The sequence below is a fragment of the Hyaena hyaena genome, unplaced genomic scaffold (assembly GCF_003009895.1).
Source record: "Hyaena hyaena isolate Hyena2069 unplaced genomic scaffold, ASM300989v1 scaffold_1659, whole genome shotgun sequence".
NCBI classification, from domain to species: Eukaryota; Metazoa; Chordata; class Mammalia; order Carnivora; family Hyaenidae; genus Hyaena; species Hyaena hyaena.
Window position 1 is genome coordinate 71,051 of NW_024082286.1, and position 24,271 is coordinate 95,321.

The following is a 24,271-nucleotide window of genomic DNA, read 5'->3' on the forward strand; positions in this document are numbered from 1 at the left end:
AGGATTTCCCAAAATAAACATGGACAATCAGAATGCTTCCCTGGGCATTTGTAAGGGAAAAAAATATTCCAATTGATACTGAAATATCTTGAACTAATAAATATGATTAAATTGGGCAATCAGTATTTTCTTCCTTATGAACTGAGAATTGAGAAAGACATTATTTTTTAAGTTTATTTATTTAAATTGAGAGAGAACGAGCAGGGAGGTGCTGAGAGAGAGAGAGTGAGAGAGAGAGAGAAAGACAGAGAGAGAGAGAGAGAGAATCACAAGCAGGGATTCCGACTTGGGGCTGGAACTACCAACCATGAGATGAACCATGAAATGAACATTGAGATCATGACCCCAACCAAAATCAAAAGTCGGATGTTTAACTGATAAGCCACTCAGGTGCTGATGGAGAAAAACATTCTTAAACAAGAAAAAAATAATGTGAAAGAAAAAAGAAAAGATAATGTGAAACAAAAAGAGAAGTCTGAGGAAGTTCCGGTAGTATATTTCACTTGTCTTTCCCTAAAATACCTGGGGAGCATAAGCGTCATAATGGCCCTCTTTTACAATAACATATTAGCTTGAAACACAAACATTTCAAAAATAATTTTCACCTTTTGCTTTTTAAGTTCCCATGTTGCCCCTAATTTGTTATATTAACTGAAAAACTCTCTCAGTGTCCTTTTTGCATAGTACTTCTGCCATGCATAGTGATTGGAGAATATAGGGATAAATATGTGGGGCAATTACATAAGTGAGCCTTTTCTCCATGTTAGTTGCTTTTGAGGTTCAACTTAAGAGTCTTATACAAGCCCTGCCTCAGCTCCTTGTTCTTGAGTGCATACACCATGGGGTTGAGGGCAGGAGGAATGACATTGTGTAGTACATTGATTAGAACTGGAATAATGGGAAGCGTCGTTGCTGCACTATGGGTGATGGAAATGACAACAATGACTGTGTAAAAGAACAAAATGAGGATGAGGTGGGAAGTACAGGTGCTTAGGGCTTTGGAAGCAGCTTCTGCTGAGTTCAGCTTCAGCACTGAGTGAAGTATCAAACCATATGATAAAATAATCAAAGCCAGGTCACTCCCCATCAGTGTCCATGCCAGAAGTAGCTGGTAGATGCTGTTGATTGTCCTGTCATCACAGGATAAGCTAGTAACTCCAAGATTAGAGCATGAGCAGTGCTCAATTTGATTCTGTGAGCAGTAGTGTCTCTGAGCAGCCAACACAGGCACTGGGATGGTAGCCAGGCTATTTCTAAGTGCCATGAACACAGTTGTTTTGACCACAAAAGATTCAGTGATTATTGAAGAATAGCGTAGTGGTTTGCAAATGGCTACATATCTATCTATAGCCATGCAGACAAAGATCCCTGACTCCATACCCACAAAACAATGTATGACATACATCTGAGCAAAACACTCAGGGAGACTGATGGCCTTGGCATTAAACCAGAAGATGGCCAAAATCTTGGGCATGATGGTGGTAGCGAGTCCCATGTCTACCACAGCCAGGATCCCCAGGAAATGGTACATAGGCTGGTGCAGTGTGGCCTCCTGATTGATGATGATCAGGATGAGGATGTTGGCAGTGAGAGCTAAGAGGTAGAGCAGAGCCAGGGGCAGGGAGAGCCAGTGCTGCCAGGTGTGGATTCCTGGGAATCCCATCAGAATGAATTCAGAGACCTGGAACTTAGAGATGTTGGAATCTCCAGGATGCTGGAACATCCTTCGCTAATGGAAAAACATATACAAAGTTATAATTCTTATTAATCTTTCTGACAGTATTTTAAAAGATGTTACCCATGTTCATGTTTTTGAAATGGAGGATTCTTCATCTTCATTATTCTGATCCTGCCACTAATATTTATTGGACATTTCTAGTGACAGGAACCATGAGAGCAAATTCCATGATTAACTCTGTTAATCATCACAAAAATTCCCTAAGGCAGGCCACATTATTTCCACTGTCTCATAATTGAGGAATAGGACATTGGAATTACCAGAACCTTTGTCATTCCCTTCCATCTTTAAATTATGGAGATCAACAAGGTGAAAGCAATTTGATAACACAGCCTGGCCTCTTAAGCTTCATTTTGACAGCGTTGGTTTCTTTAGAAACCAAAGGTATAGATTCAGAGTAGAGTTTTTTATGCAGAGAAACCTTTTGGTAACAGATTAGGTGAAAGAATATACGAATTGCCTTTTTTAAAAAGTTTGAGTACTCAAAAATTTGTGAAATACTCATGAATATTATGTCATAAAAATATGTGAGGTAATTTAGTGTATCCATTTTTAAATAGAAAAACTGATGTCTAAAAAATGCATATAAGCTGTCTAAAGCCATGTTACTCTAAAAGAAATATACTTGGCAACTCAGTACTCTCTGTCCACTGGATTCTGGTTTTGAATGACTTTCCCCTAGTTGGACATACTTTTGTGTCTTAAAGTAAAGTCACAGCCAGTGTGTCCAGGCCTTCACATTATAATGGATAAAGCTGATACAAAGAAAAATAGAGTTTAAGATAAATGATTTGACAGAAGTGGTTGCTATAATCAAATTACACTGTGCTTAAGACATTCTTGCTTTAATCATTTATTAATATTTTAATTAAAAACTGAAAGCAGATTTTCATTATATATTTTTACTAAAGATGTTCCATTTATTATTGTTTTGAGCATTTCAAACTTGAAGGGTATAATATAAACACACATTAATGTTAGTGTAGACTGGTGGATATACTAATCTTAAACCACGTAATGACATTCTGTGTACTTGGAACATAATGAAGAAAGATAAACTAAGAGAAGTTATGTATTTGTGTAAATATACCCATTCTGCTTCGTATCTATTGTTTTTCTAACTTCTAAGTTTCAATTGTATTTTTTGACAGCTTGCTTTGTCTTTTAACTTTAGTTTTGGAACTATTCTTCTAATGTTATGCAACATTTGACTATTAATTTACACTTAATAAAGAACCTTTACAAGGCTGATTTGAGATTCCAGGTGATGAGTGTGTATCATCAGTTGTTAGCATTTCCTTTGAGAGCTCTTGTAGGGACTACTGCTTCATTGTAGGCATTCTTAGTAATAAGTGTTACGTCTTTTCTCAGGGACTCTCAGCTTGTTAAAATACTCCACCAACTCACTTCCTGCAGGAATATATGACCAGTTGCTAGTTTAGTGTGGTGTAGTAAAAAAACACAGGGTTTCTCACATTTAGCGTGAATATTGAATTCTACTCCCTCATTTTTTATGAGGCCTCATCTTTGGCCTTCATTATATATATGTACGTGTGTGTGTGTGTGTGTGTGTGTGTGTGTGTGTGTGTGAGAGAGAGAGAGAGAGAGTGTGTGTGTATATATATATAGGCATTTATAGTATTTATTAGAATTTCTTCTCAAAATGAACTCCCAGTCATCATAAGGGAATAGTTAATATTGTTAAGGATAGTAGATAGATTAAAAATACCAAGTTGGGGTTTCTTTTTTTTCGGTTTGCCAAAAAATCATGTTATTACATGCTTAAAGTTCAAAGTAAAAACAAATCTTGCCAGGGAAGCTAAAGCCAGAATGTGGGGTGCTATTTCCCTGTTCCCTGAGCCCTTGGCCAAACCCAGCTCCATTAACTTAGTTTCATTCAACCAAATTCGTCATCAAGACTTATATCTGTGGGGGTGCCTGCGTGGCTCAGTCGGTTGAGCGTCCGACTTTGGCTCAGGTCATGATCTCACCGCTCATGGGTTTGAGCCCCGCATTGGCTCTGTGCTGACATCTCTGAGTCTGTAGCCTGCTTCGATTTTGTGTCACTCCCTCTGTACCCCTCCCAAGCTCATGCTCTGTCTCTCTCTCTTTCTCAATAATAAATAAATGTTAAAAAACTTAAAAAAAAAAAGACTTGCATCTGTCCCTTGCAGATTAGTTTTTCCACCTACATTTCTCTTTTATCTTTATTCTCATAGAAGAATGAAAGATTAGATACTTCAAAAAGCAACACTTTTTGGAAATAGCAAAGCAACATAAGGCAAACTAATAAATATGAATGCTCCTTGAACACCTTTCTGGTGTCATCACAGACTCAGGCAAGACTAGAGGGAAAAGGCAATTAAGCTAACTTTTGGTGGAGATCAGGAAAGTTTTCAAAGAGGAAAAAAGGACAAATGCTCTTGGACTTGAAGCATGATTAGGATTCTGCCAGATCAGCGACCTGTTCCGTTGCTGTGTGCTCTTTCCTACTCAGCTCACACAGGTAGCTTTGGCTTTGTGATTTGGCACTCCTCTCATCTATTTTGTGTCCACCCACCACCAAATCCAGCTACAATCATCACCTTCATCAGGCGAACTCAAGTGTCTCTCAGAGAGGGGAGAGAACCACCCCTAAGTGTTCTTAACATCACATAATTGGAGAAGTGGCAGGCTTTGTAGGTAAGGAGTATATTTGCCAATGGATCAATCTCTTTTTTGTATTCTAACATTATGGTATTGTAAAAACCTACTGATGTTCTTGAATCAGCCACAGTTTAACTAGACCCTTAATATTTGGACATACTGTATTTATATTTGTGTTTGCAGTGTCTAGCAAGGCATCATGCATATATTAGATATTAACAGATGTTTTTGAGTGAATAAACAGGTTAATGAAAATGACTTAAATTTCCTAATAGACTTTAAGAATTATTATACTGTTGTCTAAATATTATTCTTTGCAAAGTATGAAAGAAACCAGGAGAAGAAACAGAACTATGATTTCTACTTCATACAACAGAAACTTAAAATTCTAAAAAAATAAAAGTCCTCGTTCATAAAATAGATTAAACAAAGGAAATCCCAAAAGTGCAAAGAATAAAATAAAGCCAAAAACAAAACGAAACGAAACAAAACAAAACAAAACCACATGCATTTAGGATTGACCAAAAAAGGTCACTTAAATAAAGTACACTATTGGGACACCTGGGTGATTCAGTTGGTTAAGCCTGTGACCTCAGCTCAGGTCATGGTCTCATGGTTCGTGGATTTGAACCCTGTGTTGAGCTCTATGCTGACAGCTCAGAGCCTAGAGCCTGCTTCAGGCTCTGTGTCTCCCTTTCTCTCTGCCCCTCCCCTGCTCATGCTCTCTCTCAAAAATAAATAAATATTAAAAAATTAAAAAAATGAAGTACACTATTAATTTGTCATATTGCCTAGTGATTTTATATACACATGAGCAATAAAAATATATGTATATAAGTTATACATGTGTAATTTACATATTTAAAAATATATAAAACAGTATGCAAATTATGCACAGATATTTTGGGGAAAGAAAATACATACTAACACATCAAACACATAAACCAAAATTTCAGAGGAAATATTAATCTCACACAAAATAGAAAACAAAAATGTAAATTTTGGATAAAGATCATTTTTGAGAAATAATAGGTGGCACACAATTAAAGTTGATGGTACCAAATTATTTCATCACCAGGTTCAATACATTTTTCTACACAGAAAATACTGACAATATCTTTTTCACTTTATTAGTGCATGGTAGAACAATTTTATTTATTTTATTTCAGTTTATTTATGTATTTTGAGAGAGAGAATGCAAGTGGCAAAAGGGCAGAGAGAGACAGGGAGAGAGAGAATCCCAAGGAGGCTCTGCACCACTAGCGCAGAGCCTGATGCAGGGCTTGAACTCCTGAACTATGAAATCATGACCTGAACCAAAGTCAGACGCTTAACGGACTGAGCCACCCAGGCAACTTGTGGTAGAAATTTTTTAAAAGAGGGAGTAAGTCACTTAAATATTTCACAACTTTTTGCTTGTTTTTCAATTTCCTGTTTGGCAACACTGGTGTGGACTAAAAGCTAATCACTGAAAGACTACCAAAACCTTATAATTTTTGTTATTGGCAAAAAAGTACTATGAGTTTGCAATATAAGAATCTGTTTCTTTACATACCAATATTGTCATCAAGTTTCTGTCAAGCTTATACTACATTTCTATTTAATGTTTGTATACAACATTGTATCCTTCACTTCTTTTGGAAATTTTCATTAAGGAGTAGAACTGTTACAATTCATATATGGGTACAGATACATAGATAACTACCCACATATATAAGTGACTACTGTGAAAATAACATAGACTTTGAAATACATTATTGATAAATATTTCAATAGGGTACACAAATTGTGAAAACTATTGAACAATTGGATCATTCCTCATTTCTCCCTCTGAATATTTTTAATCAGTCAGTTGTTGACATTAGGTTTTCATACAGCTGAAGAAACTAGAAAAATTAGGGAAAGCTAGATACCCAGAAATTAAGAATAGGGTGTATGTTTGAAGTTACTTTTGTTCCTTTCTAAAGAATATATTTTCTATACATGATATAAATATCCTAACTATGTTCCTCGTGTTTCTCTCTGATAATTTTAGTGTTGATTACTAAAACTGGTTTTATTGTTATGAGAATTTTAGGTCCATCTTCAATAGAGTTGCAAAATCTTTGGATAAAGATACTGGTTAACACCATGTAACATGATATGAATGACAAATTATATCAGATTTTTTCCAAAACAAATTTAAGTGATTTAAATATATTATAATTTAATTTTTCTGCAAGGAAATGGACTGACATTATGCTATGGGTGGGCGGCAAGAGTATTCAAGTAATAATATTAACAAAGGAGTATCACCATTTCTAAAGTACAATTTTATGTGGTCTCTTGTCTATTCTCTTTTCTAAACCCTATAAAGAGTAAGATTGTTTTCTAACTCAAAGTAAATTCATGTCATTGTTTCAATATGACAGTTGGGTTCCTTCAAGTAGGTTTTGCTGTGTAGAATGGAAGAAACACAGTCACAAATAAATCTCTCTAGAAATGAAGTAAGTAAATTAGATTATCATTCTGAGACAATAGGAGGGCAGGTAAAAAGCAAGAGTATTTTGACCAAGATTGAGAATTATTTTCTAGTTATTCTATTTCTTCTTGTCATGAAGGTAATTCACATGGGACCTCTAGAACCAATAATTCCTATTTAATTAGGGAGATAGCATAGATATTCATAATCATGTTGGAAAGTTACACTAAATTGCAATCTGAGAATTGAGGAAATAAATATTTTCAAGAAAACACAATATTTTACAATACCGCTGCACTCAAATGGATGAATGGAATCAAACCTGTGTTTCTGAGAATCTAATAATCAATGCATATGTTCTCAGATCCTCTCTCCTCTTTATCAGAGCTTCTTTCCAGTTCAGCTTAGAACTAACAACAACAACAAAAATCCTATTACTAGTCCTACTTTTTAATATGTTTTTAATAACTTACTTTCTGGACAGCAAAACAGTGAGCTGAATGCAGTCTGGTTTAGGCCTTGAGGGTATTGGTAAAAACATTACAGTTCTACAATATATGTATATATACAACCCTACACCTCTAAATCCCTTGATATCTATGCTATTGAACTGAATTCTTAAAAAAAAAATGTGTGTTATATATCCCAAGGGGCAATTTTACTACATTAGAGAAACAAGCGCTGATATGAGACTCTAGTCAAACCCTATCTGAGGAGGAAAATCAATGGGAGCATTACCTTCTTGTCATCTATAAGATGATACATAAATAAGAGAATAATTTTATGTGCATGTGTTTGTATCTGTTAGCTTGTGTGAGAGAATTATATATGGGGAAGATCAGAATAAACACAGCAACATCTACTGAATGCTACCAATTTTAATATTGATTGAGGGTTGTGTTTCTCTGTTGGGCCAGTAGGACACATTTAAAAGTATTTACAATGTGTCAGAATGTTGCGATCACTCCCATACACATTCATTCATATGTTTATTTGATTTTTTTTTAAATAAGATTGATGATGAATATTTTGGCATTGTAGAAACTCATCAAAAGTCCCAGTTCATTAAGCTATTATATTAACTTAAAAATATTTAGGTGCCCAAAATTTTGGGATAATGATGAAGGGGCTAAGAGTAAAAACAACAAGTTATTTAGTTTTATGTTTTTAATTTAATAATAAAGTAATTTCTGTGTATTTTTATTATTGGAAAAATAAAAATAAGTTTGAAGGAGACAATTTGAACTCAAATCAAAAGGGCCAAGGTAACTTCTTATACATTTCTTAATAAACATTTGCTATATGTGTTTTTGAAAAATAATTAGACAATATATTAAAAATAAGTCTTACAATTTTCAATTAACATTATATAATAAGCACCTTAAAAATGATTATTCAGTAATGTTATAATTAAATAAAAGTATATCATATGTATTTACACCGTTTATTTATCCTTTTTCCTAATCTTGGAAATATATGTTTTTTATATTACAGGATTGAAACAATAAGTACATATGTAGAGAACACTTTTGACAGTGTTTTTTATTTTACTTTATTTTTTATTGAGTGAAATCCACATACCATAAAATTAACCATTTTACCATTTGAAATATAAATTAAGTGGCTCTGACCAATCAGCACTATTAATTCCAGAACATTTCATTATCTCAGAAGGAAACTCCATAAACATTAATTGTCCTGTCTCTCCTGCCCTGGGAAATAACCAATTTGCTTTCTAATTCAGTAGACTTACCTGTTCTGAACATTTCACATAAATGGAATGATACAAGATATAGTCTTTTTTGTCTGGCTTTTTCACTTAGCAGAATGTTTTCAAAGGTCATATCTATTACACCTTGTATCAGTACTTTATACTTAATTGATGATTAACTTTCTTGTATGACTACATCTATTTATCTTTTTCCATTTAGAAGCTGATGGACATTTGGGTTATTTCCTTTTTTTTGGGAAATAATGATTCTAGGAACATTCATGTACAAGCTTTTATAGTAATACCTACTTTTAATTAGTTTGGGTATATACTTAGGAGTTGCATTGTTGAGCTATATGGTAATGGAACTGAACTTTTTGTCTATTTTCCAGAGCTATTTCCACATATTGCATGATTTTACATTTTCCCCAGCAGTATACAAGGATTCCACTGTATATATTTGTATATTCCACAAAATCCAACACTTGCTCATTTCATTAAAAAAAACCACAACTTACAGCCATTTGAAAGGATGTAGGATGTCATATAATATCACTCATCATTAGGGATATACAAATCATACTTTTGAATTGAATTTGTCCAATAGCTAATGATACTGAGCATTTCTTCATGTGCTGGGTGGTAATGGCACACCTTTAAAAAATATCTATTCAAATGTTTTGTTCATTTAAAAATATATAAAGCACATTAAAAAGCAAATAGACATATGACAAGAGCAATTCCTATGTTACGAATAAGCAAAATAATGTGCATGGATTAAACTCTCCAATTAAAAAGAAAAGGTTGGCAGATATCTGCTCTAACCACTTCCACTCAATGTTGCCTAGAAGTTGTAGCCAGGGAAAATAGCATGGAAAATGAGATGAATATTCCATTTGTCCCTTCCTTGGATTCTGTGAGTTAATTAGCATCATTGTGTTATGATGAAGATCTTTCCTAACTTACAAGATTTGACATATTGGTTTCACCCCTATTTTGGAAGTTTCATTTACAAAAGAGACCCCTTACATTAACTGAAGTTGCCACAGTGCCCATGTACCCTACTTCTTCGATCATGTATAATAATTGGAAAATATAATGGATAAATACTTGGAAAATTACCCGAGTGAGCCCCTTCCATGTTAGTTGTCTTTGATGTTCAGCTTAATAGCCTTATAAAAGCCCTGCCTGAGCTCCTTATTCTTGAGTGCATACACCATGGGGTTGAGGGCAGGAGGAATGACATTGTGTAGTACATTGAGTAGAACTGGGACAAGGGGAAGCGTAGTTGCTGCACTATGGGTGATGGAAATGACAATGATAACTGTGTAAAAGAATAGGATTAGGATGAGGTGGGAAGTACAGGTGCTTAGGGCTTTGGAAGCAGCTTCTGCTGAGTTCAGTTTCAGCACTGAGTGAAGTATCAAACCATATGATAAAATAATCAAAGCCAGGTCACTCCCCATCAGTGTCCATGCCAGAAGTAGCTGGTAGATGCTGTTGATTGTCCTGTCATCACAGGATAAGCTAGTAACTCCAAGATTAGAGCACAGACAGTGCTCAATTTGATTCTGTGAGCAGTAGTGTCTCTGAGCAGCCAACACAGGCACTGGGATGGTAGCCAGGCTATTTCTAAGTGCCATGAACACAGTTGTTTTGACCACAAAAGATTCAGTGATTATTGAAGAATAGCGTAGTGGTTTGCAAATGGCTACATATCTATCTATAGCCATGCAGACAAAGATCCCTGACTCCATACCCACAAAACAATGTATGACATACATCTGAGCAAAACACTCAGGGAGACTGATGGCCTTGGCATTAAACCAGAAGATGGCCAAAATCTTGGGCATGATGGTGGTAGCGAGTCCCATGTCTACCACAGCCAGGATCCCCAGGAAATGGTACATAGGCTGGTGCAGTGTGGCCTCCTGATTGATGATGATCAGGATGAGGATGTTGGCAGTGAGAGCTAAGAGGTAGAGCAGAGCCAGGGGCAGGGAGAGCCAGTGCTGCCAGGTGTGGATTCCTGGGAATCCCATCAGAATGAATTCAGAGACCTGGAACTTAGAGATGTTGGAATCTCCAGAATGCTGAAACATCCTTTCCTAAGAGGGAAAATATTCAGGGTCATTATTCTTAATAACCTCTCCAATTATATTTAAAAGAAAGTATCTAGGTTTAAGTTTTTGAAATGGAGGATTCTTCATCTTTTTTATTCTGATCCTGCCACTATCATTTTTTTGGAAATTTCTAGCAAAACGGGAAACATGGTAGTGCATTCTACATGTTGCCTCAGTCAATCATCCTGGAAGCTCCATAGGCAGGGCACATTATTTACTCTCTCATAATTGAGGAATTGCACATTAGAGTTGTCAGGACTTTGGTCATTATCATCTGTCTATTAAATCATGGAACTTGGAGAATATTTTAAAAATAATATGGTTAAAATTATAGTAGAGGATCAGCATGGATATAAACATGATGGATAAACTCACTGTAACTTAAGTAAAAACTTTCCATTACACTTATAGTGAAGAAAGGTAAATTAAAGGTGAAATTAAATATATACATATATATTCTGCTTTATATCTGTTATTTTCATAAGATATTACTTTCATTCTTTTTATTTTTATAGCTTTCTCTTTTGTCTTTAATTTTGGATCTATTTGTCAAATATCTTGGAATCTTTGAGTATTAATTCACACTTAATAAAAAGTCCTCATAGCTGATTTGAAATTCCAGGTGATGATTGAATCTCAGCAATTGGTAGGATTTACTTTAGTCCTCTTGGGGACCTCTTTGCTTCATTCTTGACATCCTTAGTTATCAGTGTTTTTAGGTCTTTACTCAGAGAGTTTTTCCAGAAAAGAATCCACGAGTCTAAACCCTGGAGGAATATGTGATGAGTTTCCAGTGTTCTTGTACACTCTGGGCCTCACACTTAAATATGAATACTGAATTCAACCCTTTCATTCCCCCTTGCCCACATCACAATGGATGCATGTGCACATATAGTATGTGTTAATATTTCCTCCTAAAATAAACAGGCATCATAAGATGATAATTAATCTTGTGTAACAGAGTGGATGTGTCAGAGATATCAAGTTGTTCTTTATGAAGTTTTTCTACCTACATTACTCTTTTACCTTTATTCTCATAGAAGAATGAAAGATTAGATACTTCAAAAAGCAACACTTTTTGGAAATAGCAAAGCAACATAAGGCAAACTAATAAATATGAATGCTCCTTGAACACCTTTCTGGTGTCATCACAGACTCAGGCAAGACTAGAGGGAAAAGGCAATTAAGCTAACTTTTGGTGGAGATCAGGAAAGTTTTCAAAGAGGAAAAAAGGACAAATGCTCTTGGACTTGAAGCATGATTAGGATTCTGCCAGATCAGCGACCTGTTCCGTTGCTGTGTGCTCTTTCCTACTCAGCTCACACAGGTAGCTTTGGCTTTGTGATTTGGCACTCCTCTCATCTATTTTGTGTCCACCCACCACCAAATCCAGCTGCAATCATCACCTTCATCAGGCGAACTCAAGTGTCTCTCAGAGAGGGGAGAGAACCACCCCTAAGTGTTCTTAACATCACATAATTGGAGAAGTGGCAGGCTTTGTAGGTAAGGAGTATATTTGCCAATGGATCAATCTCTTTTTTGTATTCTAACATTATGGTATTGTAAAAACCTACTGATGTTTTATTTTTAAGTTATTTATTTATTTTAAGGGAGAGAGAGAGAGTGCACAGGTGAGGGGCATAGAGGTAGGAAGAGTGATAATCCCAAGCAGGATTCATGCTATCAGCTTAGAGCCTGATGTGGGGCTGAAAATCACAAACCATGAGATCATGACCTGAGCTGAAATCAAGAGTTGGATACTTACTTAACTGACTGAGCCACCAGGCACCCCAAAAACTGACCGATGTTCTTGAATCAGCCACTATTTCACCAAACCCTTTACACAACAAATACATACTGTATTTATATTTATATTTGTAGTGTCTAGCAAGATGTTGTACATGAGTTAGATGTCAACAGGTGTTTTTGAGTGACTAAATGATTAATGTAAAAATGATTCACATTTCATAAGACTTTAAATATTCTTATATATAGTCAAAATATTATTTTTTGGAGGCATTAAGGAGCCACTAGAGGAAACAGAACTATAATGTTTACTTCATACATCGATAGAAAGCCTAAATTTCAAAAAATCTCCCTCATAAAACACATAAAACAAAAAAAAAAACATTGAAAATGCAAAGAGAGGCACCTGTGTAGCTCAGTCCATTGAGCATCCAACTCTTGACTTTATCTCAAGGCATCACCTCAGGGTCATGAGTTTGAGGTCCACGTTGGGCTCCTCGCTCAGCATGGAACCTGCTTAAGATTCGCTCTCTCAGGGGCACCTGGGTGGCTCAGTCGGTTAAGCGTCCGACTTTGACTCAGGTCATGATCTCACAGTTTGTGGATTCGAACCCTGCATCGGGCTCTGTGCTGACAAGTAGCTCAGAGCATGGAGCCTGCTTCAGATTCTGTATCTCCCTCTCTCTCTGATCCTCCCCTGCTCACGCTGTCTCTCTCTCTCTCAGAAATAAATAAAACATTAAAAAATTTAACAAGAAAGATTCACTCTCCAAAAAAATTCATAATAATAACTTAAAAGGAGAGAAAAATAAGGCATCAGACAATCTAGAAATTTGGATTGGGAAATAAAGGTCAATTAATTAACATATACTACATTTGGGTCACATCTCACAGTGATTTTATCTACAAACTTATTCTATACAAATATATGCATATATAAATAAAATATATTTTTGAGCATTATGTATTTCAAATATTTATATATTTGAATATATATACATAGATATGTATATATATAGTGTGTAAAGCAAACACAAAGTATGCACTAGGACCTGTGGTTAACAAAAGTCATGCATACACACTAAATACATACCTTAAACTACTCAGGAAACATTAATGTCAGACAGAATAGAAATCAAACAAACAAATTTTGGATCAAGATCACTTTTGACAAACAACACATGACATGTTTGACACCATTCAATTAACTCTGATTGTACAAAATATTTCATCTCCGGGTTTGATATGGTTTTCCACTAATCAACAGAAAACTCTGAAGTAATATTTTTCAGTTTATTAGTCCAAGGTGGAAAATCAAAGTGGTGAATTCACTTAAATATATTGCAACTCATCAGTTAATCCTCAATGTCTTATATAGCAATATTAATATGCAGTTAAGCTAATAATTGCATAACTCTTAAAAGCCTTATAATTTGTATTATAAAGTCAGGCAGAGAAGGACAGATACCATATGTTTGCACGTATAGGAGGATTAAGAGAAACTTAATGGAGGACCATGGGGGAGAAGAAGGGGAAAAATAGTTGGGGAGAGGGAGGGAGGCAAACTGTGAGAGACTCTTGATTACTGAGAACAAACTGAAGGCTGATGAGGGTGGGGGAAGGGAAGGGGGTGATGGGCATGGAGGATGGCAATTGTGGGGATGAGTACTGGGTGTTATATGGAAACCAACTTGACAATAAACGATTTAAAAAATTAAAAAATAAAAAATAAAATAGCCTGTAGCCAATTCAAAAAAATAATAATAATTTGTATTATAGACAAAGGATACTAGGAGTTTGCAATATTAGAATATAATTTCTTACATATCGAAATTGTCATCAACTCTCTTTCTGTGAGGTTTGTAAAATTATCCTTAATATTTATAGATAATTATATTTTCATGTTTAATTTAAAAAATTTGAGATACTAAACTCCAACAACTTATGTTCATGTATATATACTATATATTTGCACACACATAACAATTGATTACTCTGTATATATGATAGATTTGAAATGTATTATTTATTAATATTTGAAGAGCGTTACTAATTGAAATAGGATCATTCTTCATTTCTCTCTCTGTTTTTGACTAGTCAATTCGTTTTTTTTTTTTTTAATGTTTTATTTATTTCCGGGAGAGAGAGAGAGAGAGCGAGTATGTGAGCAGGGAGGGTCAGAGAGAGAGGGAGACACAGAATCCAAAGACAGGCTCCAGGCTCTGAGCTAGCTGTCAGCACAGAGCCGATGTGGGGCTCGAACCCATCAACTGTGAGATCACGACCTGAGCCAAAGTCAGACGCTTAACCGACTGAGCCACCCAGGTGCCCCTTGACTAGTCAATTCTTGACTCATTGCAAGAAAAGAAAGTAGAAAATTAGCAAAAGCATACAAACCTATAAATTGAGTTTAAGAAATATATCTCTGAAATTACTTGTGCTCCATTCTCAAGAGTGCTTTTCTTCTATGAGATAAATATTTATGTTCCTTTTGTTTCCTTTTGATAGTTTTAAAGTTGATTATTCTAATGCTTTTAATATTACATGAGAGATTTAGGTCCATCTTCAATACATTTGCCAAACTCTCAGTTAAAGCTCCAAGTTAACACCAAGTAATATAGTAATAATCACAAATCATAGCCCATCTTTTCCATAACAATTTAAATGATTTCAATACATTATAACTTAATTTTCCCACAAGGAAAATGTACAGGTATATTGAAGCAGTAGCATTAACACAAAAATATAGCTGTTTATAAGGTAAACATTTTTATCATCTGTTGTCTGTTTGCATTTTCAAACCCCATAGACAATAAGCATGTTTCCTCACAGGATGGTCCTTATTTTAAAGCCCTGAATGTTCTCTCAATATGACAGAAGTTTCCTCCAAGTAAGTTTTACTATCTAGAATGGAGGAAGCTTAGTGACGAATAAATTTCTCTAGAAATGAAGCAAGTAAATTAGATTCTCATTCCAAGACAATGGGAAGGCAAGTAAAAAGCAAGGATGTTCTGACCATTACTGAGAACTAGTCTCTAGCTCTTCTTTTTTCTGGTCATGGGGTGATTCATACTTTACTTATGCTGTAACATGGCCAGTGATTCCTATTTGGCTAGGAAGATAACATTGATATTCATAATCATGACAGAAAGCTACACTTTATGGTACTCTGAGAACTGAGGAAATGAACATTGTAAAGAAAATCCAATCATTTACAGCATTAATGCCTTCAAATTGGTGGATGGAATCAAACCTGTGTTTCTGAACTTCTAATAATCAATTCATATACCCCTCAAATCCTGGGTCCTATTTATGTCAGTACTAACAAGTTAATTAAATCCTGTCACTAGTCTTACTTTTGATGTCCTTTAATACCTTAGTTTCTCAGTAGATAAAATGAGATGAGAAGAATGAAATCTTGTCCAATTATTGAGGTAAATAACCTCCTGATGCTATATGTATATATACAACTCTCCACCTCTAAAGCCCTTGATGTCCATACTACTGAATTGAATCTTTAAATAACAATGTGTGTTATGTATCCCAAGGGGATATTGCACCATATTAGAGACACGGGTGCTGGTATAGGAGTCAAACTAACCCCTATGGAGGAGAAAGAAAGAAGCTTTATATTCTTACCACTTATTAGATGATGCACAAATAAGAGAATAATTTAATATGCATGTATATTGGTGTACTTGTCTGTGAAGAATTGTGTATGCGGGTGAGAATGAGACAGGCAATATTAATGAAAATTATTGATTTTAATATTCATTAAGAATTTCATTCTTTTAGTGTCAAGTTCTTCAAGACACAAGTTGAAAGCACTTAAAATGTTTCACAAAGTTTCAATCACCATCACACACATTTATGTGTTCTTTAGTTGTTTATTTTCACCTTCAAGTGATGAACATAATGAATATTATGGAATTGTAGAAATTCAAGGTTAGGCTTATTATGCCTACATATTAGGACAAGAATATTTTAATGATCTAATAAATAATAAAAATTTGAGACAGTAATGATGGTAGTGATAATAACAATTATAGGGGCACCTGGGTGGCTTAGTCGGTTAAGCGTCCGACTTTCACTTGGGTCATGATCTCGCGGTTCGTGGGTTCGAGCCCCGCGTTGGGCTCTGTGCTGACTGCCAGCTCAGAGCCTGGAGCCTGTTTCAGTCTGTGACTCCCTCTCTTTCTGACCCTCCCCTGCTCACGCTGTCTCTCTCTCTCTCTCCTAGAAATAAAAAAAAAAAAACAAACAAACATTAAAAAAAAATTATAAAACATGATATCTGGTTTTATTTTTAAAAGATTTTTATTAGATAATGAGTAATGCTTATATATTTTATTGACGGAGAAAAATTAAGATGACTTTGTGATAGATAAATAAAACTCATATTCTATAAAGTAGAGGTAACTTCTTTTTTTTTAAATCTTTTTTAATGTTTTATTTATTTATTTATTTCTAGGAGAGAGAGAGAGAGAGAGATAGCGTGAGCAGGGGAGGGTCAGAAAGAGAGAATCACAGACTGAAACAGGCTCCAGGCTCTGAACTGGCAGTCAGCACAGAGCCCGACGGGGGCTCGAACCCACGAACCGCGAGATCATGACCTAAGCGAAAGTCGGACGCTTAACCGACTAAGCCACCCAGGCGTCCCAGTAGAGGTAACTTCTAATACATTTCTAAATACACTTTTGCTATACATGTTTTTGAAAAAATTGGACATAATAATTGACATTATGTAAGAAGCACATTCAAAATAGGATTATTCTTTAATATTATGATTATAAATAACAACGTGTATTTACATAATTTTTAAACCATTTCCTATTCTTAGACATATATATTTCTTTATTTTTCTGGAATGCTACAATAAATACGTGGGTAGAGAACATTTTTAGCACATTTTTCTACTTAATCTTTTCTTTTTAAGGGATGAAATTCCATACCATAAAATTACCTAAACTGTTTGAAAATGTACAATCGGGTAGCTTAAAATACATTCTTAATGCTGTGCAAGCATTAGCACTTGATAATTCCAAAACATCTCCATTACCTCAGAAGGTAACTCCATAACCAATAATTACTCATTCCCTATTCTGTCTCTCCTGCCCCTAACAATAACTAATATGCTCTCTGATTCAATGGATCACCTATTTTGGACATCTAATAACTGTAATCATGAAACATGTAAGTTTTGTGTTTAACTTTTTTCTGTAGCATAATGTTTTCAAAGTTCATCTCTGTAATAGCATGTTATCAGTATTTTGTCCTTCTTATGGATGAATAATAATGCCTTGTATGAATATGCCTAAGCCTGTTTATTCATTAGGCAGCTGATGGACACTTGGGCTCTTTTGATCTTTGGTTAATAATGCTACTATGAATATTCATATACAAATTGTTGATTTAGCATGTGTTTTCAATTATTTTAGGTATATACTAAGGAGTTGAACTGCTGAGTCTATGGTAATTGTTTTCAACTTTTTGAGCAATTTTTGAACCGTTTTCATATCTCCTGTAGGATTTTATATTCCCATCAGCAATGTGTGAGTACGCGAATATTTCCACAAAATCTCTGACGGTGACTATTGAAAAGAATTAAAGCCATTTTTGATCAGATTATTTATTGTTTTGGTGTTGAGTCATATAAGTTCTTTACACATTTTTGATACTAAATCTTATAGATATATCATTTGCAAATATCTTTTCCCATTCAGTAGGTTGCCTTCTTGTTTTGTTGATGGCTTCCTTTACTCTGTGAAAGACTATTTTGGTCCATTTGTGTTTTTGTTTCACTTGCTTAAGAAAACATATCTAGAAAAAAGTTGCTAAGGCTAATGCTGAAGAAATTACTGCCTATGTTTTCTTCTAGAAGTTTTATGATTTCAGGTCTCACAATTAGGTCTTTAATCCATTTTAAGTTTATTGTGTGTAAGGTGTAGGGAAGTGGTCCAGTTTTATACTTTTGCATGTAGCTATTCAGTTTTCCAAGCACCATCTGTTGAAGAGACTATCTTTTCCCCACAGAATAGAATATTCTTGCCTCCTCTGTCATAGATTCATTGACCATATAAGCATGGGCTACATTCTGGGTTGTCTATTTGCTTCCATTTATTTATGTGTCTATTTTTGTGCCAATGCCATACTGTTTTGATTACTACAGCTTTGTAGTAGATCCTGAAATCTGATACCTCCAGCTTTGTCCTACCTTCTCAAGATTACTTTATTACCTGAGGTCTTTTGAGGTTTCATACAAATTTTAGGATTATTTGTTCTAGTTCTGTAAAAAAAATTTGGTATTTTGATAGGCATTGGATTGAATCTATAGATTGCTTTGAGTAGTATGGATATTTTAACAATATTGATTCTTCAAAACTATAAATATGGAATATCTTTACATTTGTTTGTATCATCTTCAATTCTTTAATCAGTATTTTATAGTTTTCAAAGTACAAGATATAAAAAATAAACCTCTGATATGAATACAAATTGGTGCAGCCACTGTGGAAAAAACTAAGGTGGTTCCTCAAAAAATTAAAAATGGAATTACCATATAATTAAGTAATTCTACTACTGGGGTGCCTGGGTGGCTCAGTCGGTTAAGCGTCCGACTTCGGCCCAGGTCATGATCTCACAGTTCGTGGGTTCGAGCCCCGTGTCGGGCTCTGTGCTGACAGCTAGCTCAGAGCCTGGAGCCTGCTTCAGATCCTGTGTCTCCCTCTCTCTCTGACCCTCCCCTGCTCATGCTGTCTCTCTCTCAGAAATAAATAAAACCTTTAAAAAAATTAAAAAAAAAAAAAAGTAATTCTACTACTAAGTATTTACCCAAAGAAAATGAAAACACAAATTCAAAAGCATATATATGCACCCCTGTGTCTTTTTGCTGTATTATTTACAATAACCAAGATATGGAAGCAACCCAAGTGTCCATAGATAAATGGAGAAAGAACATGTGGTGTATATATACAATGAAATATTACTTGGCATGAAAAAGAGTGAGCTCTTTCCATTTACAACAACATGAAAGAACCTAGAGATTATAATGCTAAGAGAAATGTCAGTCAGACAAAAGTAAATGCCACATGATTTCACTTACATGTGGAATTTAAGAAACAAAACAAGTGAACAAAGAAAATTGAGACAAACAAACAAACCAAAATCCAGACTCTTAAATACAGAGAACAAGTTGTTTGTTGCCAGAAGGAGATAAGTGGGGAGGGAGTAGGGGATATAGATAAAGGAGATTAACAGTACACTTATCATGATGATAACTGAGTAATGTGTAGAGTTGTTCAATTATTATATTGTACACCTGAGGCTAATATAACACTGTATGTTAATTACACTTCAAAAACAACAACAAAGAATTAAGGCCAGTTTAGGAGATATAGTGCTATCTTGTGGTTTTGATTTGAATTCATCTAATGACTAATGATGTTGAGCATTTCCTCATGTGCTTCATGGAAATTGCACATCTTCTTTAGAGATACGTCTATTCAAGTCCTTTGCTGATTTTAAAAGATATAAGACACGTTAGAAAGCAAATATACAAATGACAGAAGTAAGTACTATGTTATCAGAAACCACAATTAATGTGCATGGATTAAACTCTTCCATTAAAAACAAGATTGGCAGATATCTGCCCTAAACACCTCTACTCAGCATTGTCTAGAAGTTCTGGCCAGTGTGCCTAGGTAGAAAAATGAGATGCATATTGTACTTTTCCCTTGGATTCCTTGAAACAATTGGCATCATTGTGTTATGGTGAAAAACTTTTCTGACTACCAAGATTTCAAATATTAGTATCACCCCTTTTTTTAAGTTTCATTTTCACCACAGATTCCTTTGACTAACTGAAAGGTTACCAGTGTACATGTTCCTTAGTTCTTCTGTCATTTGTAATGATTGGAGAATCTGATGGATAAATATGTGGGAGAATTACCTAAGAGAGCCCATTCTCAGTGTGAGTTCCCCTTGTTCAGCTTCAGAACCTTATATAAGCCCTGCCTGAGCTCCTTGTTCTTGAGTGCATACACCATGGGGTTGAGGGCAGGAGGAATGACATTGTGTAGTACATTGAGTAGAACTGGAATAATGGGAAGCGTCGTTGCTGCACTATGGGTGATGGAAATGACAACAATGACTGTGTAAAAGAACAAAACGAGGATGAGGTGGGAAGTGCAGGTGCTTAGGGCTTTGGAAGCAGCTTCTGCTGAGTTCAGCTTCAGCACTGAGTGAAGTATCAAACCATAAGATAAAATAATCAAAGCCAGGTCACTCCCCATCAGTGTCCATGCCAGAAGTAGCTGGTAGATGCTGTTGATTGTCCTGTCATCACAGGATAAGCTAGTAACTCCAAGATTAGAGCACAGACAGTGCTCAATTTGATTCTGTGAGCAGTAGTGTCTCTGAGCAGCCAACACAGGCACTGGGATGGTAGAAAGGATATTTCTAAGTGCCATGAACACAGTTGTTTTGACCACAAAAGATTCAGTGATTATTGAAGAATAGCGTAGTGGTTTGCAAATGGCTAAATATCTATCTATAGCCATGCAGACAAAGATCCCTGAATCCATAAAAACAAAACAATGTATAACATACATCTGAGCAAAACACTCAGGGAGACTGATGGCCTTGGCATTAAACCATAATATGGCCAAAATCTTGGGCATGATGGTGGTAGCAAGTCCCATGTCTACCACAGCCAGGATCCCCAGGAAATGGTACATAGGCTGGTGCAGTGTGGCCTCCTGATTGATGATGATCAGGATGAGGATGTTGGCAGTGAGAGCTAAGAGGTAGAGCAGAGCCAGGGGCAGGGAGAGCCAGTGCTGCCAGGTGTGGATTCCTGGGAATCCCATCAGAATGAATTCAGAGACCTGGAACTTAGAGATGTTGGAATGTATGAGATCCTGGAACATCCTTTACTAAGGGAAGAAAACATTCAAAGTTACTGTTCTTAATAGACTGTCAGACAGTAGTTGAAAAGGAGTTACCTGGGTTCATGATATTAAACGGGGTATTCATCTTTATTATTCTCATTTCTGTACTAACATTTGTGGGATATTATTACAAAACTGAAATGTTGGTAACATATTTCATATTAGAAGTCATTCAATCATCACAAATATTCTATAAGGCAGGTTGTAAGATTTCAACTCTCTCATAATTGAAGAATAGAACAGTATAATAATAGGATCTTTCTTATTATCTTCCATATTATGTCATGGAAGTTTGATAAAAAGAAAATGATCTAATGTCATACCCTGGTCTTTAAGTTTGACTTTACTATGGATTGCTTTCTTTCTAGACCAAATGCAAGTCTCAGAATAGAGTTTTTCATGCATGGAGTCTTCTCAGATAATAGACAAAGTTATAGAATATTATTTAACTGTCATTAAAATATATGAGGTCAATTAGTATATCAATTTAATAAGCAGTAAAATGATGTCCATTATGCTACTTACCTAAGTCCAGGCAATTATAAAAGAGACAATATAGGTTAGAAATCAGTACCTTCAAACCAGTTCTTCCTGGTTTTGTGTAACTTTTCCCTTTTGGACATAGATTTGTTTCTTAAGTAGTCCAGACAGTCACATAATACTTAATAAAGCAGAAATGAAAACAATAACAAAAATAACTGACAAACTAATGAGTTTGGGATCAATGTTTCATTAAGAAGTTCTGCTAAAATCAAACTTCTCTCTATATAAGACACTTCTTTGATATAGTATTTCACTAATATTTTAAATTTAAAATGAAAATGGATTACATTGTGTGTTCTTTCAAAATGTTTGCTATTTATTTATTTCTTCTTAAGGATTTCATCTATGAAGGATACAATATAAACAGAGTATTTAAAAATTATTGTGACTTACAATGATAGTACATACAGAAAGGCAATGTTGATATAGCCTTGGTGGATATGTTCACCTAATGCAGATAATGGCATTCTATACTCCTTACAACATAATTAACTAATTAAAAAAATAAGTGTAACTATTAACTTTTAATTGTTAAGAAACATAGCAATATTTTTAACAAATATGCTAAATTTCAAGTTAAAAATTAAACATACTTGAGATTGAAATGAAGAGATAAATATAATCAAAGTCTTTAAAATTTCAAACCAATGCTATAGTAGTCTGGAGATATACTATATAGGTTAAAAGCTTTAGTGTCTATGGTTTGGCATTTTAAGACTCAAACCTGAACAGTGAAATAGTTTTGGGCATATTGTTTTGGGTACTGACATTGAGATTCCTTCATCAGTTCAGAGAAATGGAATCGCTTCAACTTTACATAAAAGAACAAATAGAGAGACTTTCTAACTTTCTGAAGAAGGACCAATAATGCATGTTAGTGTCTAGTTCATTAAGTTAATAAACATGTCTCCCAAAGGAAGCAAAAACAAGGGGTGGCTGGGTGACTCAGTTGGTTAAGCATCCAACTTTGGCTCAGGTCGTGATCTCATGGTTTGTGGGTTCCTCAGAGCCTTGAGCCTGCTTCAGATTCTGTCTCCCTGTCTCTCTGCTCCTATCCCCTCATGCTCTCTCTCTCCCAAAAATAAATAATAAACATTAATTTTTTTAAAGAAAGCAAAGGAATAGTATTGTGTCATTTATATCATTTATAATGCCTGGCACCTAATACACACTCGGTACATATTTGTTATATGAATGAATACTGGAGGAGGATTAAACAGATGCCCATGATTCTTTAATTATTCATGAGGAGGTTTGAGCTATTAACAGACACACTGACATATTCATGTATGTTAAAAATGTAAAGGAATTATGTAAGGGAGAATGTAATGAAGAATGTTAAAAATGTAAGGGAGAAACATGTCAAAACAAAATGGGTTAAAAAACAATAATAGATATTTTATCAAAATGAAAATAAAATAATGGGTATTAGCATGAAAAAGACAATTCATACACATCTGTAAATATAGTAATTATTATAGAGCATATTTGCAGATTAAAGAGGGAATTTTCAGATTAATTTTAAAAATAAACTTGTACTCTTTCTAAGGGGCACTAAAAATACAAAGTTGGAAAGTAAATGTATAGAAAGAATCAAATCTTCTTAAACAAAACAATTTTGTAACATCAGTATCAGATATTTTTAAAACATTAATGGAGTTAAAAATAGTAATTATGCAGTGATGTATGGAACAATTTATAGGGTAATATAATATTTGTGACTCACCTAAATCTAAACCCTGAACCTTAACCTGAAAGAAATTCAAGTAGAAAATTATAAATTTAGTTTGGGTGAGAAATTTTAAAATATATTTCTTGAAACAAATATGTAAACAATAATTGGTAATGATATAAATCTGATAATACTATTAACAATTTTGTACCCAAGGGTTTAAGTATAAACCTACATGCAAAACTAGGAGATTCCAGACTATTTTAAGCACAAAATATCCATCATGTTCTGGGCCATAGGTGAAAAATAACAAATTATTATAGAGACAAAATAATGCATATGTTTAGAAAGATTTAGGAATAGAATGAAGCAATAAATGTATCAAATATAACATAATAATAGAAATTGTAATAAGGAAAGAATAGAAAAATAATGAAAAACTGAAACCTTTGGGAATATGGTTGATAAATTTGTAAATTTAATAACATTAATAAATCTATAACTTCAAATGTATATATTATAAACAAAAAAGGGTCTATGAAGTGATAGACTACTTAATTAATACAAAGCATTATAGGAACCAATTTCAGATTAAACAAAAAATAATAAAAATAAGACAGCAAAGTAGTGGAACTAGAAAAATGTAGTAAGAAGTCTAAAAAATGAAAGCTATTATTTAAAGA

The 24,271-nt window shown here is 34.6% G+C and overlaps 3 protein-coding genes across 4 annotated transcripts; all 3 read right to left on the reverse strand.

Moving 5' to 3' along the window:
• Nucleotides 1–763: 763 nt before the first annotated feature.
• On the reverse strand, nt 764–1,723 carry LOC120226326 (putative olfactory receptor 56B2). The gene has a single exon (XM_039224517.1). The coding sequence runs from the start codon at nt 1,721–1,723 to the stop codon at nt 764–766; it is 960 nt and encodes a 319-aa protein (XP_039080448.1).
• Nucleotides 1,724–9,698: 7,975 nt separating this feature from the next.
• Nucleotides 9,699–14,988, reverse strand: LOC120226327 (putative olfactory receptor 56B2). 2 transcript variants are annotated; one of them, XM_039224520.1, is made up of 2 exons: nt 14,970–14,988; nt 9,699–10,639 (listed from the first exon to the last, which is right to left on the reverse strand). In XM_039224520.1, exons 1-2 carry the CDS (start codon nt 14,986–14,988, stop codon nt 9,699–9,701), a joined length of 960 nt encoding a protein of 319 aa, XP_039080451.1. The 2 variants fall into 2 exon arrangements, with proteins under 2 accessions (XP_039080451.1, XP_039080449.1); XM_039224518.1 differs by lacking the exon at nt 14,970–14,988 and having other exon boundaries at nt 9,699–10,658.
• Nucleotides 14,989–20,389: 5,401 nt separating this feature from the next.
• Nucleotides 20,390–21,352, reverse strand: LOC120226312 (putative olfactory receptor 56B2). The gene has a single exon (XM_039224504.1). It carries the CDS (start codon nt 21,350–21,352, stop codon nt 20,390–20,392), a length of 963 nt encoding a protein of 320 aa, XP_039080435.1.
• Between the last annotated feature and the right edge of the window lie 2,919 nt (nt 21,353–24,271).